This window comes from Centruroides vittatus, unplaced genomic scaffold (assembly GCF_030686945.1).
Source record: "Centruroides vittatus isolate TY-2023 unplaced genomic scaffold, ASM3068694v2 contig_911, whole genome shotgun sequence".
Lineage (NCBI taxonomy): Eukaryota > Metazoa > Arthropoda > Arachnida > Scorpiones > Buthidae > Centruroides > Centruroides vittatus.
In genome coordinates, this window is record NW_027122600.1 from 322,485 (window position 1) to 337,058 (window position 14,574).

A 14,574-nucleotide genomic window follows, 5' to 3' on the forward strand; every position below is an offset into this window, starting at 1 on the left:
GCAGGTATTTTATTTTGTGTGCAAGTTTTGAGTAACAATACCCTTTTTTTGAGTCTATGTATTTTGTATGTTGTGGATGTTTGGAATAGCTGTTTCTGTAATCTATGATTTTGTTTTGTTTCTCAATGAGCATGTCTGATCTGTGTGATGGGTTGTTTTGTTGATGATTATAGATCAGTCATGTTGAAACTGGATGCCAGAACTTCTAACACACACTGTGATAGTTAATAAAGAAACTTTTATTAAACAAAAAAGGAACATATATACAGTAGACTCCCCTATAACACGGATTCGTATAACATGGCGAAAAAATTGCGATTGTGTTCGTATAACATGCTAAAAGAGACTCGTATAACACGGTAAAACGTCATTGCCAACTCGTGTCGCGACAGGATTGGTCAAATCTGGACCAATAGTGGACATTGTACAAACCGTTGAGTTTAAACAAGCACTGGACCTACTAAAAAACATTTATTATTCAATGGCCATAAAAATTATATTTTTATTAATGATGTCTCCAAAGTTATGTTATTTTTCTGAGAAAAATTCGCTGATCAGGAAACACATGTCCGCCATTTGATGAGTTGCTCCGCGACGAAAACAAGCTTAAGCAATGGCGTCATCAAACGGTGCACACTCGGTAAGTAATCCTACAATTTTTTGTTTATAGCATAGTTTATATGGATTATTCCCAAAAAATTATATGTGATTTGGAAATCATGTATAATTTTTGGGGACATTGTGTAATTGAGTCAAATTAGTCTAGAATCAGTTAATTTTATGGAAGAAAACCTTTCAAACAGCTGTAGCCGCTAAACTGCACATGTGCCAGGCTGTGATTGGCTCATGTATTTAAGTGACTTGTACAACACAGGATTCATATAACACAGAATGTATCTACCATGTTATAGGGAGGTCTACTGTATTAATATTAAAACTTCCCACAATCTGTGATAACATTCGTCCATGTCTGAAGAACAAAAAAGTGGGAAGAGAAGGTAAATTGCCATTTGAACTATGGTTTAATAAAAAACTAAATATTAAACACTTGAGAATCATTGGGAATGCTTGCTATACTCATATAGCCAAGCAGCTAAGGAAAAAGTGGGAGAAGAAAGCACAGAAAAGTGTTTTGATAAGATATGATGGTGATGATGAGTATCACATAGGGGACAGAGAAAACAACGAGCTCATTCATTCGAGGGATGTCACTTTTCAAGTAGAATTCTTCATTGTTAAAAATGCTATCTTGAACATATCTCAACCACAAATAATCATGAAGTCTGATAGTTTACTAGAATACAATACTTATGCTGAGAAAGGACATTTGAATTTTCACGATGAAGTTGAGAGCAAAGAGACAACACAACAAATGACTCTATGGGATCATTCAGAGTTTCTGCATCCTAGAAGATTTGATGACCATGTCATGTCAGCAATTTCAAATGCCTTTGAAAATCCATGTACTTATTGCCTCTGTATAAGTTGTCAGAACCAAGAGAAATGGCTAAGTCCTTTGGATTGTGAAATAAAATCCTTAAAAGAAAATGAGACATGACCCTTGAAGAGTTACCAGGTAGAAAAGCAATTCCATGCAAATGAGTATTCAAAACAAAGACAAATCCAGTTTCAACAAGTCAGAGTATATTTGTGTGTTGTTTTCTATGACTGTCTGAAGGGTGGTGTCTGTAATATGGTTCCCAGGTGTGTAGTATTGGGTTGTTCGGAAAGTTCGTAGCGATTTTTAAGAGAAATAAAAGAAATTGTTTTAATACTAAAAATATACTTTTATTCCATTATGTATGCGCCATTGTTTTTATGACGTGTTGCCATCTATGGGGCAGCTTCATGATACCCTCTTCGTAGAACTTTCCAGTTTTTTCCGCGAAAAACTGATCCACGTGGTTTTTGCAAGCTTCCAAAGTATCAAAGTTTTTATCATGAAGGGAATTTTGTAGAGAACGGAACAAATGGTAGTCCGACGGGGCAAGGTCGGGTGAGTAAGGGGGGTGGGGTAAAACATCCCAGCCTAGTTCCAATAATTTTTGGCGTGTTCGTAAAGACGTGTGAGGTCTGGCATTATCTTGGTGAAACACAATGCCTTTTCTATTGGCCAGTTCCGGAAGTTTTTCTTTAATTGCCATGTTCAGCTTATCCAATTGGGAACAATACTTATCAGAATCAATTGTTTGATTCTGTGGAAGCAGCTCATAGTACAGGATTCCTTTCCAATCCCACCTGACAGTGAGCATGACCTTCTTTGGATGAAGACCGGCCTTTGGAGTTTTTAATGGTGATTCATTTTTCTTACCCCACGATCGTTTTCGGCTGATGATGTTATAAATGATCCACTTTTCATCACCTGTCACTAAACGCTTCAGAAAAGGGTCATTTTCATTTCGTCTTTCAAGAGAATCACAAATGGAGATGCGATCCAGTAAGTTTTTTTCCGTTAAGTCGTGAGGTATCCAAATGTCATAACGATTCACGTATCCGAGCTTCTTTAGATGTTGAAATACAGTACTGTTTGATGACTTCACTATGTCTGCAATCTCTCGAGTTGTGTAATGAGGGTTTTCATCCAATAATGCTTTGATTTGGTCCTCTTCAATAACAGGAGGTCTTCCTGAGCGAGGAGCATCTTCAAGGCTGAAATTAACCGTTTTAAATTTTGCAAACCACTTTCGAACAGTTGATTCTGATACAGCACTCCCACCATAAACATCACATATCTTTTTTGCTATTTGTACAGCATTTTTGCATTTACGAAAAAAGAAAAGAAACAAGTGTCAATAATGCACATTGTTCGCATCCATTTTTGCAATGAGCCAAATTAAACGCTATTTGAATAATCTTAACGGTTTTTTTGTAACGGACGCGTCTCAAGGTCATTTATCGTAATATTCATTGGTTTGTACAATTCTAATCATTTTTGTGTCAATCGGTGTCTCAACTGTCGGCTATCAAAAATCGCTACGAACTTTCCGAACAACCCAATAGTTTGTTTGTGTGCAATCTTTTGATGTATTGTATTTGATATTTGGTTATGTTGATATAAGTAGTCTGTTTCTGTTAAAAGCTTGCAGCTCACTGTGATGTATTATATAGTTTTATGCACGATGTGGCATTTCCTACAAGTGTTATCTGCTAGGGTCATGTTTTTTAAAATGTACTTCCTGTAGTTTTTTGTATTTATGACCTGATCTTGGAAGGATTTATGATTGCCATACATCTCTCCAAAGAGGTATCCATGAGTCAGCCAGCAGTTTGATGTAGTTCTATCAACATGATCATGGCTGAGATCATTAGTGTCTATTGTGAAGCTCTTTCCAGGCCCACAACTGCCCGATGGTGTGTGTACATTTCGTGTATCGTGTTAGATCCAGGCCAATGTTGTGGAAGTTTAATGTGTACTGTTTTTGTTACAAGAGTTATAGCTTTGTGTATGTGAGAGCTGAATGTGGTGTAGGGCCCTTTTGTTTGATGATTGCTTTTCTACAAAAAATTTAGAGAGAGACAAAATGGAAAAATTTAGTCAAAGACAATTAAAACTGTTTCCCATGAACTTGTTTCCTTGTTGAAGGTGACATATTCAATGTGTCACCCAGAATCTATGAGTGAAATTTTAACTATTGGCCCCGATGTACTAAAATTCTAGTGAAGTCATGGGAAAAACCCGAGAGAAGCCCCCCTAATAAAAGGGAGGAGGTAATGACAAGCAAGGGCGTTGTCATCAAGACAACTTCTAAAGTGTGTGTGGGGTCCAAACCGCTGTTTTTAGGTCGCCGCCAGTTGCTCACCCGATAATGTTAATTTTATTGCCTCTGAACGGATTATACTACTCTGACCCAAACATTTCGTGGCTCCAAACAGAATATCTTATCATTGCCAAATTGGAATAACTTCATCTTTGAACCCTGGGTCTAGAACTGTTCTCATCCTCTCTGACAGGAAGACTACAACCAGAAAGGCACAACTAGCAAGACTACAACTGGACAGGTATTTATCGCCACACGAACCTCATGTAAACTCTCTCTCCCGTGACCACTAGATTGATAGGCTAAATCTATATATATCTATCCTGATATGTCTATTTTATTGTATCATTACTCCTTTCTGTTGAAATTAAATTGTTATTGGTTGTTAACCTGGTATCCAAGTGATTCACTTCCGGTTCGCTGTCTCTCTTCTCATCTCCATCCCAAATCCAATCACCTGTGTACACGGCCACTCGTGTGATTGAATTAACCTGCCGTCTCTGTTTCTGTGTCACCTGGGATGTGGTGGTGTCAGTCCTGACAAGATACCAAGGAGGTACCGACTCTCCGGTCACATGTAATTGTCATATTTGTTGATTTTTGTGAAAAAAACTCTTGCAGTGTTTGTATTTATTTGTACTATATCTGTGAGGCTTTAACCTCTCTCTTTACAAAAAGTCAGTCTTTCAATGGACAACTTAAGTGGTGTTTGTGTTTTATTAATGTTATTCAAGTTTTGTATGCTCAATGTATAACTCCAAATTGAATGTCAGTACTGGAATGACATGTGCTGATTGCTTTAAATGTGTTTTGCATTGAGTTGTGTCGTTTCTGCTGTTTCTTTCTTTTGTTAATCTTTGTTTTGTTTGTGTTGATTCTGTTAATTTTGCCTGTTGGAATCCTAAATATTTATAGACTGCTCTCATCCATGGATTCAATGATATCTTGATTTTAGAGTACAAAAAAAATTTTTTTTTCTTCCTGTGGGAAATGTTCTGCATTTGTCTACGTCAAACCCCATTTGAATGTTAGTGGAATAAGGCGTAATTTCTAATAGGTGATTTAGCTGTGCTTGTGGGGATGCATAGTTTTATGTCATCCATGTACATGAGATGAGATAATATGTATTGTGCTGCTTTATTCTGTTTGATGATGCATTCATATTTAGTGTTGTTTGGTCTATTGGATGTGAATTTAAGCTCAGACAGAACCAGATTGGACTTAAGGCACTTTTCAGGGAGATTTGTTGTATTTCATTTGTTTTGATGTATGTGTTATGAAGTCTGAGGTGTAGTGTCAGTCTCCAATATTGGATTGTATTCTCTAGAAATGTAATAAGTATTGGATGTAATTTGAATAATGACCATGAATGTGGGATGCAGTTGAATGCTTTCTTGTAATCTATGTACTGTACACCATATATAGATTTTTGTGTTGTTGTAGAATGAACACTTCAATCAAAAGACTTAAATTATACTCCTGTAAGATTTAATTTATTGTAGAATGACTGAATCTGAGTAGTAGTACTTCACATCCTATGTGTTTCTGTGACAACCTTTTATTCTTTGAGGTTGTTGTGTTGTTCAGTTTGCTGGTATATTTTGTTTGTTATGCAAGATGTGAAGGCATATGATAGATCTTAAGGCATCATACACATGAAAATCAAAATATAAAAAAAATTTTCTGTTTTGTGGATTGTTGATTGTGTACATAAAATGTTTTGGCTAGTTCCTGATGCAGAGATGTAAAACTTTTGTATGGAAAATTATGAACGTTATCTTCACTGGATATCTTTTAGCTGTGTTTTTGTACAGCATTTTAGATGATGATTGTGTTTATCTCAACACAGGGCTTGATTGGTGAATGCCCTGAATTGTGCATATTTTATTCTTCCTCTTTTTATCTGGCTTCTTTCGTTTTTCTGTGTAATTGGGTTGGACCAGAGAGCAGACCAATAGTCTGAATTTTTTTTGTTGGTGTGCTATTGTGTGGAGTTTGTATTAGTTGACTGTAGAAAAGTATCTCATTGTTTGTGAATAGCTTATTTTATATTGTTTGAATCTTTGCAATTTGGCTGCTAGGTTTTTGTTTGAGAATATTAATATATTATTAGGCATGCATATTGGTTTGTTTGCACTGTGTGTGCATTTTAACTTTCCTGTATATTTTCTTAACCCTGTTCATTAAGTTTGATGTTGTGTTAGTCTGTCTAATTGATGTTTAGCATTGTGTTTGTTTCTAGTATTTTTTGCCAGGTATGCATATTTATCTGTTTTCATTGTATATGTTTGTGACTGTAGCTTAAGGCCATGGTACATAATTAGTGACTGCACCAGAATAAACTAAGATATGTATGTCTGAAGATGTTGATTTTGGTTGGATATGTTTTGATAATATGTTTATTTAGATTAGATAATGTAAAGTTCCTCACTTGTTTTGATATACGTATTTTGGGCATTTGTGGTCTCTATGGAATCTAACCCTGTATATTTAGTGAGTACTTTATGGAATAAATTTGTGTATGTGTTAATTAATTTTGTATCTATAGTGTTACTGACACAGAATTTGTTCATTTCATATACTTAAAGCCAGGTGTTTATAAATCAGCCACCCCTGACATGACAATAATTTCAAACTGTTTAATCCAGTCAAGACCCCAGTAAACATTTTGAAATTATTCAGATAAAATTTAAGAAAACTATTATACTTGGAGAAGTCTATTTCTGGGTATGCCATATGTTATGAACATAAATTGACTCAGCTAATTCTGTTTCTGGTAATGAGAATTATGAAATTTTTTAAAAGAATGAATGAAAATGAACTAGTTAAGATTATTTTTGATGAACTTAAAAGATTATTTATTCAGAAAGCCTAGTGTACAATTAACCTGTATACTAAATTTAGTTGTATGTTAGCAAGTTACAGAGTATCCCATATCCTATTTAATTCTACAGAACGAAACTGGAAATTTGGGCTATCTATTATAATGTCTAATATATACATTCAAACCTTCCTAAAAGGATATTCTTTACAACAATAAACCCCAGTAAAACGATAGAATTTCCTCAGTCCCAGCCAAAGTCCTATACAAATACTGTAATTTATCACTCACTACAACAATAGTAAAAACCCTGATACAACGATACAACTATCGGAATGTGTTGGTGCAAACTGTGACTGATTGATGCATGAACTGCATGGTTCATTAATTGTGTTACCTACAGATCCTTCCAGTGCTCCAGAATGGTTTGTCCACATCTAGCTAATTGGCAGCATTGTGATTGTCATCACTACTTCATCCAATCCTATTATGAGGAACTTCAAGCACCTATCAATTATGAAGAGTTTCCTTTTCCCTCCAGACGAGCTCTGGCAAGTGGCCAAGAAGAAGAGATTAGCAGTACCAGCAGAAAGCAAAAGAGGAAAAAATGGCAAAAGCATGCAAGCAAATAAATTTAGAAATAAAGTTAGAAGCATTCAAAGATATCGATAGTGGAATGAAGCAAATAGAAGTTGCAAAGAAGTATGGCTTTTCTCAGTAAACTATAGCAATATTTTTAAAGAAAATGGAAGAAAATTGAGTGCAGTGTAGCAGATGGAAATATGGAACCTTCTCAGAAATGTCTGAAGATACCTAATTGTGATGATGTTGACGGTGCAACATTTTGTTAGTTTACCGAGATGCGGGTACAGAATATACCAATAAACAGGTCAGTCTTGTGCCAAAAAGCAATGCATTTCTCAAAGATGATTGGACACATGGAATTTAAAGTTAGCAACGGATGACTGCATTGCTTCAAACAAAGACATTGCATTATCTTCAAAGTTGTCTCAGGGGAAGAAAAATCAGTACCGCTTGAAGAAACAAATTCTCAGAGTAAGAAAAAAAATGAAAGAAATCCTTGAAAGGTATCAACCTGACATCATCTACAATGCAGATGAAATTGGGTTATTTTTCCAATTGATGCCCCTAAAAACATTTGCATTTAAGGGGAAACATGCAAAGGTAGTAAATGATCAAAACAGTGCATCACTGTTCTTCTGTGTTGCAACTCAACATGAATGGACAAATTAACACCTTTTATAATTGGAAGATCAGCAAAACCCTGATTTCTGAAGAACATGAGAAGTGTGCCAGGTAAGGCCTTTTCTCAACTTATTTTTCTTTAATTTTCCTATTTCCTGTTACACTCATAATTGCTCCTTATTTCATTCCATTATAAGGCCAATGGAAAATGTTGGATGACTGCAAGCATCTTCAATGAGGGGCTGCTTATGGTGGACAAACAGATGATACAGAAAAGGAAAAAATAACTCTTCTAGTAGATAACTGTACTGCTCATACCAATATATAATCATTACACAATGCTGAAATATGCTATTTTCCTTCTAATTGTACATCAGTGCTGCAACCACTAGATATGGGAATAATTCAGAGTTTTAAAGCCAAGTACAGATTGCATTTAGTGCAGAGAGTGTTAATAAAGATTGAAAGGAAGTTACCAAATTCATATAACAAACATAAAACAAGCATTTGAGATGACTGCCAGCTGCTGATTGAATTTGCAACCTGTTACAATCAAGAACTGCTGGAAGAAAGAAATCTTGTCTTCATTCAAGAGAATGGCATACCTGTGTTATCTGACAATGAGAATGATGACCTGGTATCAAACAGTGAGGCTGGTAACATGCCTTTGGTGTCACAAAGTAGAGATCTCCAGGAACTACTCAAAAAATGTTCCAGTAATACAGGCAACAGTGTTGCCTGTATTACTGGACAGGCCAACAAATTGTGGCAGAAGAATACATTTCTGTTGACGAAGAGCTATATTTATTTACAGACTGCAACGATGAGGCAATTCCGGCAGAGTTAGGGACTGATGTCCAAGATGAGGAAGAAGAATCAGTTCCATGTAAACTCCCCAGTATCTTAGAAGTTATTTCTCAAATAGAAACAATTCAACACATGGCAACCACAATTCTTGGAATTGGAAACAAACAACCAGCTGCTCTTGATGCAGTTTGTTCAGCATTTGTAAACCACAGGTTGCAAAAAATGAGTCAAAGCAAAATAACAAACTTTTTTTAAGACAACATAAAGTTCAGAACAATGTAATACAATTTCCTGGTTAATAAATAATTCAAAAGCAATTAGAGACCATTATATAGATTGTAGTGATTAATATTTAAACTAATCTTCACTTTCTTTACCATTTTGGTTTTTAAGTTTCAAGACCTCACTACAACAAAACCTCAGTATAACAATACTATTTTCCTCTTCCCCAAAATATCGTTGTAGTGAGGTTTGACTGTATATAATAATTTAATTGAATGTGTACAAAAAACAAAATTTCAGTTGGTATTCAAGCAATTTAACCTTTCCACTATCAAATGATTCTATTTATTATCAATTGCTTTTTTAAAGTGAAAAGATTTTACATTCATCTAAAATTAAATATTTTTTATGTGATAATTTATAACCTTCAAGTAATTTAATTCAATGACAAGTATGGTTTTTATCACGAGTCGATCTCTGTTTTCCATTTATTTTGTGAACGTAGAAACTTAGCAGATGTTAAGAGAGAATAGAGATTTTTTTCCTTCCTTGAAGATTGCAGTTCAAAGGAGGGACTATATCAGTTCATTTTTTTAAAAGTAGTTCCACCTTCATTTTAAAACTGTATAATTTTTCCCCCAAATATAAAAATTTTAAGTAATAAATGTTGCACAAATTTAGCATTAGCTAAAGGTAACATTAAACTATGATATAGTTAGAAGTTTAATTGTATACCAATTAAATGTTTAAAAAATGTTGATTGTAGTACCTCCTTGTAACTAGTTTAACCTATAACATGTATATAAATGGTTTGATAATTATTTTTTTTTATTATTATTATTTTTTAGCACCTCAAAGTAGCTTGACAACCAAAATACAAATTTAAGACATATACCGTATATACTCGCATATAGGATGAGGTGTGACTTTAAAGATCAAAATAAAGAAAATTAGATTTTTTTAATACAATTCTAATTTTATTTTGTTTAATCACAAATAAAATATTATCAAATGCACATATAAAGGCAAACAACCATGTTTTCTTGATGCTATCACCTTTTGTCTACTCGGACTTGCCCTTCAAAGCTTTGTTACAACTTTCCTCTTCTCTCACTCCACAAAGCATCCTCCTCTGATCCGTCAAGCGAATTTAAAATGCTGTATTTTCTGAACGACTTTATTATCAGCTCTGGAGGAATGCTTATCCATGCACCTGATACCCACATAGCAAAACCAAAAGATTATAATGTGCATGACTGGAAAAAGTTTATTGAATATGAAATAACTCATTTATAATTATTGCTAGGTGACCAGCTATTTTCAGACCATCTCTTTGAAAGCCACATTTGCCTTGACCTTGATAACTCCCTGCTATAATGGTGGCATGAACTATATACGGTTCACAAAAATTATTGCAAAAACACAAAGAATCCTTCTCTCACGTGCAAGTTTTTGAAGCAGTGAAAAATGAATAAAAACCTCGTCTTATATGCTAGTAAATACAGTAAACATCCATATAGCTATAAGGAAAGATACTTATTGAATAACTGATTTAAATAGAAGAGAAAACACAATTCTTTTAAACATTAATTTGGTTTAAAATGAATATATATTTTGCATAGTTTTGCTTTACATTATGTAAATTATTTGTATTGATAAGACTAATTTGCATAGAAAATAAATTATCATCTAGTGAAAGATGAACGCAGTTTATATATATATGTATATATATTGATTTACAAAAAATAACTCTATTTTATTAAATTTTATCAAGTATTTCAATGCTATACTTTATTTTCTTTTTTCTTTTTTTTCCAGGAATTGGAAACAATTTTTCAAATTTTCATTATTAAAGTGTCATTTATTATTAATTTCCAATAAAATGCATGTATTTATTAAAATGCTAAATTATGTTTCTATTGTAGGTCGTACGGCGTGGTCTTATGGGAAATGGCAACACTCTCGTCTCAACCGTATCAAGGCCTTTCTAACGAGCAGGTCTTAAAATACGTGATGCATGGCGGAACAATGGAAAAACCAGAAAACTGTCCAGAAATATTGTAAGATTTTATTTTTAATTTTATAATATTTATTTTTAAGGATGATATTGCTTTAATAAATGAAAAATGTATTTATTTACAGGTACATGTTAATGAGTCAGTGCTGGAATAGAAATCCATTGAGGAGGCCAACATTCATAGACATAATTGAGGAATTGTTGAAGTATGTGACATCATCACAGTTCCAGAAGTCTTCATTTTACTTCTCTCAGTCAAATAACCAAGATGATAATGATACTGCCTCTACTCCTTTGAAGTCTCCAACTAATGACAACATATCATTAAAAAGTCTAAATAATGAAATGGACGTGTATTACTTTCCCAGTTCGACCATAACGTCCGAAACATCTGGAAATAATCAAATTAACAGTGAACAATCTACCAATGTGGCAAAAAATAACAAACAGAATTGTGATGGTAGTAAGAGCATGTCTCTTACTTGTTCGGATGACAGCCAAGGTAGCAAGGTTAGTAACTTATCAAATGGAAGTGCCATCAATGGTAGTGTGTATTTTCCCAAAGAAAGGACTATGATGTGCTAAAAACTACATTTCTGATAACATGGCCATTTCATATTCATTGATAATAATAATAAACATAATACATGTTGTAAATAATCATCAAGAAAGTCATTCATTTCAAATTTTTTCATAAGACATTTTGATGGATTTGTTCTGCTCCATGTGTGTTAAGTATAAAAATACTAGCCAAATTTTTTTTATATTAACTAAATTTTTTTTATTAAATATAATGTGTGTTTTGCAAATATCCATTATGTATATATTTTTTTCTCAAATCTGTCAATCTTATAATCAGAGTTTTTTTTCATGTTTGTTAATTCGGGTATTTTATATCTCAATCAAGTAGGGCCAACTGTTTAAGTGATGCCTATTTTGAATTGTAATTAATGGCAAAGGTTTCCATTTTGTAACTGAAGCACATTTCAGTATTGATGTTCAAATCAATGAAATAGGGATGTTGATCTAATACATGTCAAAATTTTTCTAAACTTTTGTATTTGACTAATGTTTGTTTGGTAAAGAATGCAGAATTCACTCTCAGGAATTTAGTGTATGAATTCTGTCTTGATCCTCCTAATTTTGTGCGAGTAATTTGAGTTAATGCCATCCTCCATCCCTCGTCCGTACCGTCAGCATTGCCATAAGTCATCCAGAAGAACTATCATCAATGAGCAAAATTGAGACTGGACATTAAGCTGAATGTACATTGTGCCTCATGAAACAAACCAGTCCAATTTTAAAACTATATTTTCACACAAGTATGTAAATATTTTCATTCAAGTATATTATCTTTCCATTAGAGTTATGGTAAGTTAAATAACAATAAATTGGAACATCATCTGTGAAATGTAGATTTTAGACTGAGCTTTAGTTTAGACAACATAATCAAAGTTTTTACATAGATTACTTTTCTAATGAAAATTTTAAAAAATTTGATTTCAAAAATTGTAATTTTGAAACTGACTTATTCAGTTGGCCCTAACATTTGGAATATTAAATTATTAGCTGTGATGCCATACACGATTTAATATTTTTAAACCCTGCATTTAAAAAGTTCAAATTGGAATGGAATTGTACTAAATAACAAATATCTGTACAATAGAAATTCGTCAGCCAATACGATCTGCCAATACTTTTTTAAAAAAATTTTCATCTCATTTTCTCTTAATAAATGCCTTAGGACATTGCATACATTCATAGGTCGTCATTCTATCATTGCATTCATTTTAAATTTAAATTTTATATTTTGTGCCAAAATAGTTAGCAAACATTTTTCTAAAATTTCCATATTAAGATATAATAATAATAATATATAATCTCTTAACTGTGTAATTTTACATCATGAATATATAAAAGTGTTATAGACGTAGCATTAATTTGATAAAATACATATATTCTGACGCATACTGTATTTGCTCAGATTTTTTTCGTTCTAAATCTGTACATATAAATAAATTTTCTCTAAAGTTTTATATTATTTTTAAAAACTTAATCGTATTGCATTTTTGTTTGTGTAATTACTGTGCTTAATCAATATGTGCAATTAATTTTTGAGGATAAAAGGATAGAAAACAAAAACATATATGGTTTTAACAATTAAATTTCGTCATTGATAAATGATCCATAATTAAATGCATAATTTATTTAGTATTTAGCCATATCTAACCCGATAGAATTCGGCATTTGGTTGGAGTTTAGAGAAATGATCCTTTTTTTTTCTGTCTACAGAAAGATTTAATTTCAAAAAATAATAAAAGCATCTTAAATTTTGCATTTTGTGCCAAAATAAATGCAGCTCATTTTTCTATTTCATTTAAAATACTTAAGTTATAAACATAATTCAAAAAAAAAAAAAAAAAAAAAACAAAAGCACAAATCGGAAAAATAACTTCATTTGCCTATGCTCAAGCATTAAACTTTTGCTTATAAAACTTTGCTAAATAGCAATTATTATTATGCAAACTTCTGTTTTTGTTACTAAAGTAACTAAAGTAGAAATTTATAAAAAAAAATTATTGCAATTAATTGTTTTATTTTATACAATAAAAATTGAATCGAGTACAATTATTTCTCAAGGATAAATTTCCATTTATCAAAGTAAATAATGATGCATAATTATTTTGTTTTTTATTAGAATGGAATTCCTTCAAGATTTTGTATATATTATCTAGTCAATATTTGTGAAGAAAATAAATTTTTTTCCGTTGGAGTTGATTCGTTGCATCAATTAGATTTAAACTATTTCCGGTTTTTGTTACTGCTACAATTTCTTCTGACAAATATTTAAAATGTAGTAGCAACGAAAGATATTTTTTTATAAATTTCAGGTAATCAAAACTAAAATATAAACAATTGACATTTTTACAGACATAACAAAGTAGATTACCAACCTGATTAATGCAAATATTCATCTCCAACTTAATTAGCAAATCTGGTGCTAACGAATGCCTCCAAAACATTTTGTAAGATACGAGTCGATTTATAATCTGCAACCGTTTGCTGTAAAATAAATGTAAAGATCGAATACGTGATTTGAAACGTCTTAATCAAAAGAAAAAATTTTTTGTCTTAGATATTATATTTTTTATACTACGATAGATTGTAAAATTTCGTTTTGTGGAGAAATTTACAGCAAATAGAGATTACAGTTTGTAAATATATTTTAAGAATTTCTGATATGTTAATAATGTATGATGCAGTTGAAAAATTATTTTGTTGCATGTATCTAGCTGAAAGTATAATAAATAAAAATTATATAAAGTGTATATTTGCTTTTATTGACTTATTAAATAATTATATCCTGATTTTTAAAATTAGCTTTTGCACATTATTTGATTATTATAACTAGATTTGTGTCTCCGCATTTTCAAGTGTGTCTTTTCTTGAAAAGACACTCTTGAAAATTAATCATTTTGTTATTAATTACTTAGAAAATAATAAATGTAGACAAATTAATTATTGAAAATTCATAAATAAAAAATTAATGCAATAATTAGAGCAAGAGATGCTCTGGAAATGCTTTATAAAGATATTAAATTTTAGGCTTTCTAATCATTTTTTTAAATTCTACTTTTATCTGAAAATACTAAGTTCTTGTTTGATTACTAAGCACTAAAGCAGTGTTTTCCAACTTCACAACGTGCAAGTGTGCTGTATTATGCCACAGTGCACTTGTATGT

At 32.2% G+C, this 14,574-nt stretch overlaps 1 protein-coding gene across 1 annotated transcript in view; it reads left to right on the forward strand.

Moving 5' to 3' along the window:
- Positions 1 to 14,160, forward strand: part of LOC136984279 (insulin-like peptide receptor) — a 73,368-nt gene extending 59,208 nt beyond the window's left edge. Inside the window, exons 24-25 of the mRNA XM_067281195.1 lie at positions 10,740 to 10,874; positions 10,957 to 14,160. Of these exons, the coding sequence (XP_067137296.1) occupies positions 10,740 to 10,874; positions 10,957 to 11,416 (595 nt within the window). The 3' untranslated portion in view covers positions 11,417 to 14,160. The remainder of the gene's footprint in view (positions 1 to 10,739; positions 10,875 to 10,956) is intronic.
- Positions 14,161 to 14,574: the final 414 nt, after the last annotated feature.